The sequence below is a fragment of the Trichomonas vaginalis genome, chromosome II (assembly GCF_026262505.1).
Source record: "Trichomonas vaginalis G3 chromosome II, whole genome shotgun sequence".
NCBI lineage: Eukaryota > Parabasalia > Trichomonadida > Trichomonadidae > Trichomonas > Trichomonas vaginalis.
In genome coordinates, this window is record NC_067204.1 from 3,571,548 (window position 1) to 3,583,737 (window position 12,190).

At 33.6% G+C, this 12,190-nt stretch overlaps 7 protein-coding genes and 1 pseudogene across 8 annotated transcripts, besides 1 other annotated feature; 7 read left to right on the top strand and 1 right to left on the bottom strand.

Annotated features, from left to right (window-relative positions):
- Positions 1 to 12,190: part of a mobile genetic element that runs on past both edges of the window.
- TVAGG3_0479870 (uncharacterized protein) lies at positions 2,130 to 2,531 on the top strand (the record flags this gene model as incomplete). The annotated part of the gene is made up of 1 exon (XM_051235822.1): positions 2,130 to 2,531. One exon carries the CDS (start codon positions 2,130 to 2,132, stop codon positions 2,529 to 2,531), a length of 402 nt encoding a protein of 133 aa, XP_051093646.1.
- TVAGG3_0479880 lies at positions 2,850 to 3,306 on the top strand (annotated as a pseudogene). The gene has a single exon. A coding segment is annotated over exon 1 (457 nt).
- Positions 3,633 to 4,217, top strand: TVAGG3_0479890 (His-Me finger endonucleases family; the record flags this gene model as incomplete). Its single annotated transcript, XM_051235823.1, has 1 exon — positions 3,633 to 4,217. One exon carries the CDS (start codon positions 3,633 to 3,635, stop codon positions 4,215 to 4,217), a length of 585 nt encoding a protein of 194 aa, XP_051093647.1.
- On the top strand, positions 4,453 to 5,103 carry TVAGG3_0479900 (uncharacterized protein; the record flags this gene model as incomplete). The annotated part of the gene is made up of 1 exon (XM_051235824.1): positions 4,453 to 5,103. The coding sequence occupies one exon, from the start codon at positions 4,453 to 4,455 to the stop codon at positions 5,101 to 5,103; it is 651 nt and encodes a 216-aa protein (XP_051093648.1).
- On the top strand, positions 5,504 to 6,418 carry TVAGG3_0479910 (organellar and viral DNA polymerase type B; the record flags this gene model as incomplete). The annotated part of the gene is made up of 1 exon (XM_051235825.1): positions 5,504 to 6,418. One exon carries the CDS (start codon positions 5,504 to 5,506, stop codon positions 6,416 to 6,418), a length of 915 nt encoding a protein of 304 aa, XP_051093649.1.
- Positions 7,483 to 8,094, top strand: TVAGG3_0479920 (organellar and viral DNA polymerase type B; the record flags this gene model as incomplete). Its single annotated transcript, XM_001285744.1, has 1 exon — positions 7,483 to 8,094. The coding sequence occupies one exon, from the start codon at positions 7,483 to 7,485 to the stop codon at positions 8,092 to 8,094; it is 612 nt and encodes a 203-aa protein (XP_001285745.1).
- On the top strand, positions 8,183 to 8,777 carry TVAGG3_0479930 (KilA, N-terminal/APSES-type HTH, DNA-binding family; the record flags this gene model as incomplete). The annotated part of the gene is made up of 1 exon (XM_051235826.1): positions 8,183 to 8,777. A coding segment is annotated over one exon (595 nt), but the record flags the coding sequence as incomplete, so codon positions are not given.
- On the bottom strand, positions 9,526 to 9,975 carry TVAGG3_0479940 (protein of unknown function, DUF4106 family; the record flags this gene model as incomplete). Its single annotated transcript, XM_051235827.1, has 1 exon — positions 9,526 to 9,975. One exon carries the CDS (start codon positions 9,973 to 9,975, stop codon positions 9,526 to 9,528), a length of 450 nt encoding a protein of 149 aa, XP_051093651.1.

The following is a 12,190-nucleotide window of genomic DNA, read 5'->3' on the forward strand; positions in this document are numbered from 1 at the left end:
CACATACCATTGCAAATATTACAAACTTACAAGAAACCTTAAACAGGAAAAGTGACGTTGGACATACACATACATCTTCTGAAATAACAGACTTAAACGTTAGCCTTGAAAAGAAAGCAGATAAAACATATGTCAATGAAATATACCAAAGTTTGATAGGAACAACGAAAAATATTGAAACTATTGTTGGTGACTTTTCTGTCAATGAAGAAAACAAATATTTTAGATGGGAGTTTGTACACTCCTTAAAAAAATGGTATACGGTATAAACTCATTCCGAAAAATAACAATGAAATGTATGTAAGCTATATAAAGAATAATGGTACACAAGTTAAAGTTCCATTAGACAACAACTGTTACTTAAACTTATATGGAGACGAACAAAAGAAATATTTAAGAGTTTATGAAATGGCAGGTATGACATTACCTAACCCAGCTCCAGCACCATATTATTATGACTATGGTGTTGACGCACGTGTAGACCCAAAAAAGCAAACATTATATTTAGAATATTATAGATATAAAAGATATAATGCAATAGAAAAAAACGAGAATAGTATATATATGAAGATGACAGAAATAAATATTATAGTCAAGATTTTACCTACCCTGAAAAACATAAGATTATATTATAAAAAATATTCTGACACAAACCAGAAGAAACCTGAAATAGTTGCACTATATTTTAAGTTCAAAAGAGACAATCCTATAATATCTCATATGTTTGATTTAATGAACCCAGTAGGTTCTATTTATACATCTATGGAAGCAAGAGGTCCTCAAGTAATGTTTGGTGTTGGTGCATGGGAACAAATAGTCGACAGGTTTTTGTATTGTGCAAACTCTTCAAAGGAAACAGGTGGAAGTAAAACGATTTCAGGTGAAAATTTACCTGCACACAGTCACTACATAGATTTAAGTACATCTCAAGCAGGTTGGCATAAGCATAGATATTGGGATTGGTCAGGAATGACAAAAGGTCAAGGATGATGTTAAAGACGACGTTAAGTTTGCTATAAATTGTTACTGGGATGACACTCAGGGAGAGGAGAAGGAAACCATACACATTTCGTTTCAGGATATACGCAAACAACGGGACAAAGTAAAGAATACATGCCACCTTACATGACAGTTTACGCATGGTATAGAATTGCTTAGTCGTCATTTTCAACTTCTTTAGCATATTCGTCAGGAGTTGTCTTATATTTGTTAGGAACTGTCTTTGAAAGTATACCACCTTGAACTTTGACAAGTTTGAAACGAGGTCTGACAATAGTAGTTTTATCTTCTGCTTGCAGTGTGTACATTTTGCCATGTTTGCCTAAAACTTCATAATATTCTCTTGTATACTTTCTTCTATTTTTACGAACACGAATGTGAGTACCTGTCGGGTTCCCATTGTTTCATAGTCAATAGTATTTTCATATGGGTCGCGTTTAGGTATTTCTATTTTTACTTTGTCACCTTTCTTAAGTTTGAAGCCCGGCATTCTTTCTTGTTTGTCTCTTTTGACTAAATTATTAAATATATAGTCTTTCTCTAAGTCAGGGTTGTTTTTCATTTCTTCAGGGAGTGGTTTCCCAAACCTTTTTGTTTACGGCTATTGTAAATATTTAAAACTTGTCTCATCTTTGCCATGGAGAAGTGTCTATATTTGTCGTCATATGACATTTCATTTGCTTCACCACCTTGTGGTTGGTTTAAGTCTCTTAAGATTTTTATACAACTGTCAATGACACCAAGAGCAGAATGGTTTTGGTCGACAATGAAATATTGGTTTACATTTTTTGAACGCAGATAGTTTTTAATATCATCTGATTTGAAAGAACTTTCACAGTCAGATGTCAGTTTTGTTGGATGGTATTTGTCAACGAATATTGTCAAAGCTGCTAAGATATCTAAAATATTTTTGGACTGTAATGGTATGGCTTCACAGTATCTTGTGTTTTGACCGACAAATATTAGCCAGTATGGAGGTCCATCTTCTCTATACCTCGGAATGTTTTCCAAGATATCCATAAACCAAGCATTTGGTGTTGAACTAAAGATTTTTATCATGAGTGCTTTCTTTGTTGCCTTAGAAACATAGGGGTCCTTGTTTGGATTCGTCATTTTTTACCCTATAAGAAATGGGTTTATTTGGCGCATTAGCAGGAGTTGCATCCAGATTTTTGCCCGCAGTGGGAACAATAGCCAGAGGTGTATTTGGAGTTGGAAGGAAGATTTTGAGTACATTAGGTATACTTAAAGAGAAAGCACAACCTATTATACAAACTGTACAGAAAGGTTGGGATGTAGCACGAGATGCAACAAATCTTATTCCAAATCCTGAAACAAGAGGAAAAGTTCAAGGATGGATGGACAATGTAGGAAGACAAGCAGGAAACTATTATAACAAAGCAAATGACTACTATAACCAAGCAGGACACTATATGGACCAAGGTGAAAGATTCTTTAACAGAGGATATAACCATGCACAACAATGGGTAAACAATAACCAACCTCAACCGCCTCAAACGTGGGGAATGTAAAGTTTTTTACTGAGATGAAATGAACAATACAGCATTGAGACAAATGGGTTCAAGATGGATTTGTCGACTTCCAGCAGTTACACAACGTGTTTGTCAAGTTCTTCCTATACCTCAGGAAGTTTTAGACCGACTTAAAAAACCTCAACAACCAGTTGAAAACAAACCAAACTAAAATTTTTTACTGAGATGAAATGACCGAAGAAGTTGAAACGGTAGATTTGACACCACAAACAAAAAGTTCAGAACCATTGTCAAAACCTGTCAAAGAACTTACAGATGAAGAGAAAAATTCAATAATAGAAAGTGCCAGGTCTGGAAATACAAACCCTAACTATAAAGTCACTTTTCATAGAAATGGAACGGCTAGTATCTCAAAAAAGAAACAGACTCTCACAAATAAAATATTGAAGTCTGAAGGAGCTTTCGAGACAACAGATGGAAAAGTTTACTTCACTGACCAACAGTTCATTATAGAACATCTCATTGACTTAGAGTCAAAATATTCTAAACTTTACAACAAACACAAAAAGTTGAAAGGAAAACAAAAACAAATGGCATATGATATTATGAAGATGTTGACGACACAACTGTTCCTGCAGGTGAGGTAAAGTCAGAGGAACCGAAAAGTGACGAAAAAACGATAGAAGAAGAAAAACCAAAAACTGAAGATAAACCAAAACCAAAGTTTAGTTTCCAAACTAAACCAAGTCAACCTTCATTAGCTGGTATGGGTTGGCGTCAAAGACTTATGGCAGCAGGTGGTTATGTAAAGTAAAGAAAAAAAAACATTTTTTTATTTTTATAAAAATGCCCCCATATAGAATGGATAGAAAGTCTGCTAGAATAAAAGCAGAGTTGCAAAGATATGGTTGGAGAGTTTCGAAGAAGTTTAAATATAGGAAGGGAAGACCCATAAAAGTCTATGACAAACTGGCTGGTCTTCGCTACGAAATGGATTTGGAAACAGCACGTGCCAATTATCCAAACAGACTAGAGAGGTTAGAAGAAGAACGTCTTATGGACATGCCTTTCGATGTTAGTGAGCATTGCATGAAGTAAAAATTTATTTTAAAAAAGTGACATTTTTTTATTTTATTTGAAATGTACGCTGAGTTTGTTGGAGAAGACCGTTGGGAAACTTGTTTGTTAGATGAGAAATATGAAATTCACTGTTGTGAGTCATTTGAAGTCAGAAACAAAAAGACAAAAAGAGTTTTAAGCGAATGGGAGCGAAATAACGGATATGCTGTTATGAAGATGGGTGGAAAACACTATCTTAAACATGTTGTCATTGCAACTCATTTTATACTGAATCCTAACAATTTACCTTTTGTAGACCATATAAACCGTATAAGAAACGACAATAGACTTGAAAACTTACGTTGGGTCACTCGTTCTGAAAACAATAAGAACAAAGGCAAATTTGGAGATATTGTATTCGAATTTGTCGACGAACCAGAAGATGAAACAATTGAAATTACAGACTATGGCAAGCATACGTTTGAGTTTTACTACTATAGCGAAGAACAAGACTCTTTCTACTTTTATACCGGCGTAAACTATAGGAAATTACAAGTATATTTTACTAAGGCGGGCTATGCTTATGTAAACACTAGAGATACAGATGGAAAAAACGTTCAAATACTTCTTAACAAATTCAAGAAGCTATATGGCATACCATTTTAAAACAATATATTTTTACATATATTAAATGCTTCAGGCTGAAAAACAAAGAACAAAAGTAGCAGATACAAAACCGTTAGACTATATCTTTACAAATGCTGGTAGGACTATTTCAGATGAAGAAATTTCATCCCGAGTATACAGGTTTGACTATCCAATTCGTTGGCTTCAAAGTCCTTCAGATGCAAAGGCAATAGGATTTAGAAGAGTTTTGTTTTCAAATAGAACTAACGCATTTATGTTCGCAGTATATTTTCATGGGCAGTATAAAGGTTCTGATGGTCTAATAGACAAATTTGACGAAATGAGGATCTTTACAGTTCGTTCAGACGAAAGTCTTGAGAAAACTCTAAATGACTTTCAAACTCAAATGAACAAATATTATTGGGAATTTCAAGAAAAATACGACTCTTTACTAAATGGAACATACTATCTGAAACTAGAATATGACAAGATGAACTCCACCGTTTCATTTCAAAAGATTGAAATTAACCCTCCAAGAGATACAGAGTTTTTATATTGGAAAGTAGACAAACGTTCTTGGGCACAATTTCTTCGGTTACTAAACCAGAACGAACCATTACCACCAGATGGTCCATTTAAATTTATACTTCCACCAGCAGATTTGACAGTTTATAGAAACGTGTTTGACCCTCAAAATGTTATGTGTCATGCAAGTTTCAGTTCAAGCAACAATAGTTTTCTATGTATTGGTAAGGACTTTTATGACTTTGCTTCTAAATTCTACGAACCACCTAGTAACAGTTTCTCTGACTTTCAAGTTTGGTTCACAACAAATGGTGTGCAACATATTATTCCATTGTACTATGACTTTTATCTCGAATTGTCTTTCATATATAACTACGGAAAAGTGCTGAAAAAGTATTGAAAAATAATGTTTAGGGTAGAAGGTTAGATCTAACCTCTTTTCTAACCTGTTTTCTACCCTCTTGAATTTTCATGAATTTTATACAGAAAACATAGCACAAAAATAATGTTTAGGGTAGAAGGTGAGATCTCACCTGTTTTCTCACCTCTTTTCTCACCCGTTGAATTTTCATGAATTTTATACAGAAAATGCTTGTTTTGAGGTCGAGCCACTTTTGGCTCCACCGTATTCTTTCAACCAAAACTCATGAATTCAGCAAAAATATAATTTAGGGTAGAAGGTTAGATCTAACCTCTTTTCTAACCTCTTTTCTACCCTCTTGAATTTTCATGAATTTTCCCGAAATAAAAAATAAAGTTAGTTTTATTTAAAAAATATTTTTTATTTTTATTGTAAGAACATGTTAGCAACAACAGCACCAAACTCGTTAGTTATGAACCCAACATCTATGTTAGTAGAGATGAAAAGCTTCATTCCTTCTTCATATACTTTCGAAACAGAAATCCAGAAGATAAAGCAAGAACTTTTAACAAGTAATTTAGACTGTAGTGCGAAAGATGAACAAAATGAACAGTATCTTTATGAAATGCAGGACATTATTGACCATTTGCCTAAACTACCTGAAATCCAACAACAAAAACTCACTATTCCTGAATTCGACGAAATTGAAGTCAAAGCAACTGACTCAGTAGAAATAAAGAAGTTCATACGAAAGGTAAATTATGAATTCCTTGGTTTTCATTGCAACCATAAGGTTATGGACAAAGATTGCGACATGGTATATAAGAATGTTTCTGACATATATAAATCTGGGGAGTTTAAGACCTACGACAACTTTGTTTCGTTAGTTGCAAAATGTGTATGGCAGATAAGAGATAAAGATAGAAGAGGTAAGGTATGGAATGAACAGATAAGACCAACTGCTTCAGATTTAAAGAAAACCATTGACGCTTTAGTTGTTTTAGCTGGTTTTATTTCAATGTATAACGCAAAAATGAACCCGCAATGTTCTAAATGTAAAGCAGCAATGAGGAAATATAACTACTCCGTCAAAGAGATAGAACGTATGAGAAACGACTATGCAGACTTAAAGAAAGAAGCAGAAAAACCAGCAGAAGATAAAATGGACATGTTAGAATTTCTGAACAAAAACTATCCAACTGCTGACGATTTCCTTTTATCTGACGTCAAGAAGAAATATAAAGAAACTTTCGGCATTGTTAAAACATTCGATATCCTCAGCGAAGAAATAGAAGCTACAAAACTGTTTAAAGTCTCAAATATACATCGTACAATTCATGTAAAACGCTTATAAAATAACAGGTGAAAAACGGGTGAAAAAACAGGTGAGATCTCACCTTCTACCCTAAAATATATTTTTACTGAATTCAGCAACAAAATTCTGAGTAAAATAATTTTTAGGGCTTGTGTCAAACCGTTGAGTTTTCACAAAATTTAAAAAATAACGTTTACCATGTAAAACGCTTATAAAATAACTGAGGTGAGAAAACGGGTGAGAAAACGGGTGAGATCTCACCTTCTACCCTAAAATATATTTTTGTCTGATTTACGCTCATTACGATGAAGAAGTCTTGACAAAACATTTACGTTCATGTTTGACAAAACATGTACGATGAAATCATGACAAAACATGTACGATGAAATCATGACAAAACATGTACGATGAAATCATGAAAATTCAAGAGGGTAGAAAAGAGGTGAGAAAAGAGGTTAGATCTAACCTTCTACCCTAAAATATATTTTTGTCTGATTTACACTCATTACGAAGAAGAAGTCTTGACAAAACATTTACGAAGAAGTCTTGACAAAACATTTACGAAGAAGTTTTGACAAAACATGTACGATGAAATCATGAAAATTCAAGAGGTTAGAAAAGAGGTTAGAAAAGAGGTTAGATCTAACCTTCTACCCTAAAATATATTTTTGCTGAATTCAGCACAAAAATCTGAGTAAAATGGCATAAGATTGCTACCCTCGGAAACAGTGAAGAACAGCGAGTACGTATGAAAATCGTGAAATTTCTCTAGACCGGATTTTACCGGCCTTGCCTAAAACACATGAAAATCATGAAGAACAGCGAGTAGGTAAGAAACCCTGGTCGCCAAAACACATGAAATCGTGAAAATTTCTCTAGACCGGATTTTACCGGCCTTGCCTAAAACACATGAAAATCATGAAGAACAGCGAGTAGGTAAGAAACCCCAGTCGCCAAAACACATGAAAATCATGAAGCACAGCGAGACCGTTTTTTTTTCTGGGTCGCCAAAACTCTATGAAAATCATGAATTTCCTTAAGATAGAAAAAATAAAGTTAGTTTTATTTTTATTTATTTTTTTATTTTGTATGTAAAGACATATATGTCAAACACTGAGTTTGAAACAGTTAAAAAGATAGACAATAACACTAAATTGGTTAGAATAGGTGATTTAAACGTAAGATACTCAAAGAAATACAACAAATATTCTTTGTCAGACATTATATCTCCATCTGGAAAGAAAACATGGCATTGGGTTGGAATTGCTTCAACTCAGAAAATTTTGACAAGAAATCCTGAGCTTATGATATCGGTAAGATTCTATGGAACTACAGCATATCTCATTGACAAAAGTCTTATACCAATAGTTTTGTTATGGTTAGACCCAGTTGTTGGATATAACTTCATAACATATGGTTTATTCGACTCAGAACGTTGCAGTGAAGGCTTACTTTACATCGTTCAGAAACCGAAGGACTTCAATACAAAGAGATATAAGATAGGAAGAACATATAATATAACTCAAAGATATGACAGTACAGTCAATAGAGTCAAGGTTGTGTTCGTTAACGATATGAGAGCTGCAGAAACAGAACTACTTGAAAAGTTTGAGAAAATGTATGGTGCTCCCATAAAAGGTAAAGAAACGTTTGAAGTAGATGAGATAGATAAAGCTATAAAATTATTTGACGAAGTTGCTGAAAAATACATGTAAAGCGTTTATTTTTGGTCTTTTGTGAAAGTCAGAAAATAAAGTTAGTTTTATTTTTATTTATTTTTTTATTTTGTATGTAAAGACAGATATGTCAACAACCGAGAACACAACAACAGTTATAGTCCATGAAGCTATAAATGAAGAATATGAGTGGGTTCAGTTTAACAAACAACTCCGTCTCATTCGTTCGGTCAAAGACGATATGTACCAAATGCAAAGTATTTTGAATGCTCTTCGTTCTACAAAGCAAGCATATCATTGGTTTGAAAACCAACAGACAAAAGAACTTTTAGAAGAATTTCCTCATATGTTTGCTACCCTCGAAAAACCGAGGAATGAGATTCCGTACGAAAATCGTAAAAATTTGCCAATAAATTTAAGAGGATATTATGTTCATAGACTTTTAGTAAATGCCGTAGCAATGTGGGCTTCACCTCGTTATGCTTGTTATATTTTCATGATGTTAGATGAAATTCATAGACAAGAACGTGAAGAGATGGAAAAGAAACTTCAAGCAAAAGATGAAGTCATTGAAGCAAAAGACAAAAGCATTCAGAAAAGAATACCACGTTCGGTACCAAAAGGAAAGGAAAAGAACTATAAGTATATGATTTATACTGAAGAGATGGAAAATGAAGAAGATAAAGATATGGTTATGTTGCATTTAGTCAGAAGAAACAACAAAAGCTTTTACGACCTTGCTAAGATTTACAAATCTGACAGAAATTGGTTCTATCGCGAAAACTTACCGATTTCAATGACACCGAATGAAGATGTGAAACAAATAGTTCAAGATACGTTACCTCAAACACACTATGATATGAAAGGTTGTACAATACTTACCTTCAAAGAAGATTTGCCATTGTTAAAGGAAAAAATAACAGAGTATTTTGACAACTTCAAACAAGTAGAGTAAATTGCACTCTTTATTTTTACGCTTGACTTCAGATGGCTCAGGTAGCTCTATAATGTAAATTGCCTCGTCAAATCCTTCTGGCATTCCGAGTCCTTCCATCCGACAGAAAAATATTTTCCCGACGACAAGAAAAAGTTTTTCCTTCCGACAACTGGAAAAAATTTTCCCGACAACTGGAAAAAAATTTTCCATCCGACAAGAAAAAATTTTCCATCCGACAAGAAAAAATTTTCCAGTTGTCCGTCCGTAAACCATTCAAATTTTCGAAAATTGAGAACTTTTTGGTCGAACTTCAGAAAAAAATTTTCCATCCGACAGGAAAAATTTTTCCATCCGACAGAAAAATATTTTCCCTTCCGACAGGAAAAGTTTTTCCATCCGACAGGAAAATTTTTTCCATCCGACAGGACACAAACGGATGACTGACGTTCCTCTTCCTGAATGCCTTCCAAAGCCAGAAGAACCGAAAGCTGCAGAACCACAACAGACTTACTAAGACTAAACACTTACATTTTTTAAGCTTGACTTTTTACAATTTGAACTTTGTTTGCGTAGATATGAATTCTGAAAGAAGTATGAGGGTCTTGTATGACTTTGTACTTCTCCCATAGTTCATGTCTGTCAAACTTACCTGCCATGGACTCTTTCATAAGTTCCATGAAATCGTCTTCGGACAATCCGGGGAAAAGTATAATGTCAGTAAGTATTCTTTTAACATCCTTACTTAAACTCTTGGCTGTCTGTACACAAATGACAACTGAGATGTTAAAGTGTCTGAGCTTCTTAAGAATTCGACACATATCTTGTTCTCTATTCTTTAACAAAGGATGAGAGGCGAAATCATCTAAGATAAGAAGACATCTATGAGGGTAAGTCTTCCAATCGTAAGATTGCAATTTCTTCGAAATGTATTCTATCTCTTTCTGTTTGTTTCTGAAGTGTTTCTTCTCTAATATTCTCTGCATTTCCTCATTTGGGTCTTTAAACTTAGAATTTATATACTCATTTATAGCATTATACTTCAAAACTCTTCTTTGGTACTTCTTTATCCAATCTAACAACTCAGTATCCTTTATACATACTAACTTAGACTTCTTTATAATATCTTTGAACGAATTGACGGTTTGGTCAAATTGACCAGAAGTACTACAAATGACAACTAACTCATAGAATGGGTTCTTCTCATCTAGTTCTTGTTGTTGTGCAGCCATTTTAAGATAAGTGAAAGTCTTACCCGACCCAGGTGGTGCAATTAGACCTGTTATACCATTCTGAGCAAATAAGAACTTGTCATGTATAGGTTTTATCTGAGCATTTTCTAACTTCCTCTTGTTCTTGTTTAAAACATTCTCAAATTTTTTGTCAATGTCAGCAAACTTTTTTCTAACATATTTTTAGAAAATTAAAATTTTTATCTTTTAGAAAATGTCTAGCGATTTCGCTATCTATATTCGAGACAAGCTTTTTGACAGCAAAACATCTGTCGACCATAAAATCTTACATAGTGTAAACAAGAAAGGTGAATTTGTTCTAAAGTTCTGTTTCTGGGAATATGACAAGAACCATAAAACATTAAGCAGAGCAGTCTTAAAATTTGTCAATGACAGACTTGTTGACAGAGATGACGCCTCTTGGAGAGATGAAGTCCAACAAAACTTCTTAGAATGCAAAGAAGACACATGCGCTGTTCTTGAAGATGAAAATAGAAAACAGAATAGAAGAGCTATTAAAGGACAAAGAACTTTTACATAAATATGGTTCGGAGAAATTTGACATAACTCCACCAGAAAAGAAGAAGAGAGAAAAAAAGAGAAGAAAGTAGAAGAGAAGAAAGAAAAGAAAGTAGAAGAAGAGAAGAAAGAACCTGAACCAGTTCCAGAGAAAAGAAATTTGACATGTAAAAATAAAATTTATATTTTAGAACATTTCTGGGTCAATGTCAATGTTCTCTTCCTCTTTAGGAGTAAACACTGGCTTAGACTCTAAAATCTTTTTACCCAATTACCTTGAACTTCTACAACTTTAGACTCATAATATTCATAGTCGTCTGCTTTCTTTGGTTCATAAGGTATAACAAGTTTGTATGCTTTGCCTTCTTTAAGGTTTGAGAACCTTCTGTCAAAATTTTCTTTGACTGCTAACAAACCTTCTATGTCTAAGTCTTCAAATTTCGCACCATTTTTAGTCACAATAGCAAACTTAACTGGTTCGATGTTCCAAACTTTGCTGAATGAAGACTTTTCAAAATGGTAGAAGTAAACATTCAAATATGTGAATGGGTCTAGTTCTTCTTTAAGTCCTGACATGTACTTGTTTACTGAGATGAATTTTGCCATCTTTTCTATCGGATAAAAAAATATTTTTTTTAAAATTTACTCATAAAAATTTTTCTTTGTATATACACCATTCTGTACGTCTAAAAGACTTTTGACATTTGCCAAGAATGTACGTTTAGACGCTGTCATATAACCATATTCTTGACAATATTGTTTATACGAATCGTACAATGACCTTTCATCTAAACACTCAAAATCAGTTTCATCTATGAACAGTTCATATACACTCTTGTTTGCTTCTAACAATGTTTGTCTCTTCGGTATGTGGAATTTGTCTTGGATTGAACTTAGAAATATCTAATGTCATGAAATATGAGAACAAGTGGTTGTAAAAGTCAGATGTCAAAGTTTCTGCTAAGTCGTCAAAATATTCTGTATCTTGCATATGAGAATCTGACGTTCTGACAACTACATATCTTCTGTCAGAACTTTCTAACTTCATCGGAACAGCATTGTTTGAAACCATAATGAAGTTTGCAACATTTTCACAAACTCTTTGGTCTTTATACTTTCTTTCAACAACTCCAACTTTGTCTGTTATAAGACTCTTCAAAGCATCTGAGTTTAAAACTTTTGTTGTATCTATACTTTGAAGTTCATTGCAAACTATAAGTTTCATATTCTCTATTGAGGAGTTAAATTTACGCAGATGTTTTCTATGTTTGTCATTATTCGGGTTCGAATAGCCCTCTAACAGTTTGCACAAAATATCTGTAAAGAATGTGTTCTTACCTGTTCCTTGTTTTCCAATTATAATGAGAGCAGTTTCATTCTTAGCACTTGGATGTTGTAAGATGTTTGCAAACCAACATAAGATATACTCATAAACCTTTTCGCTTCCATT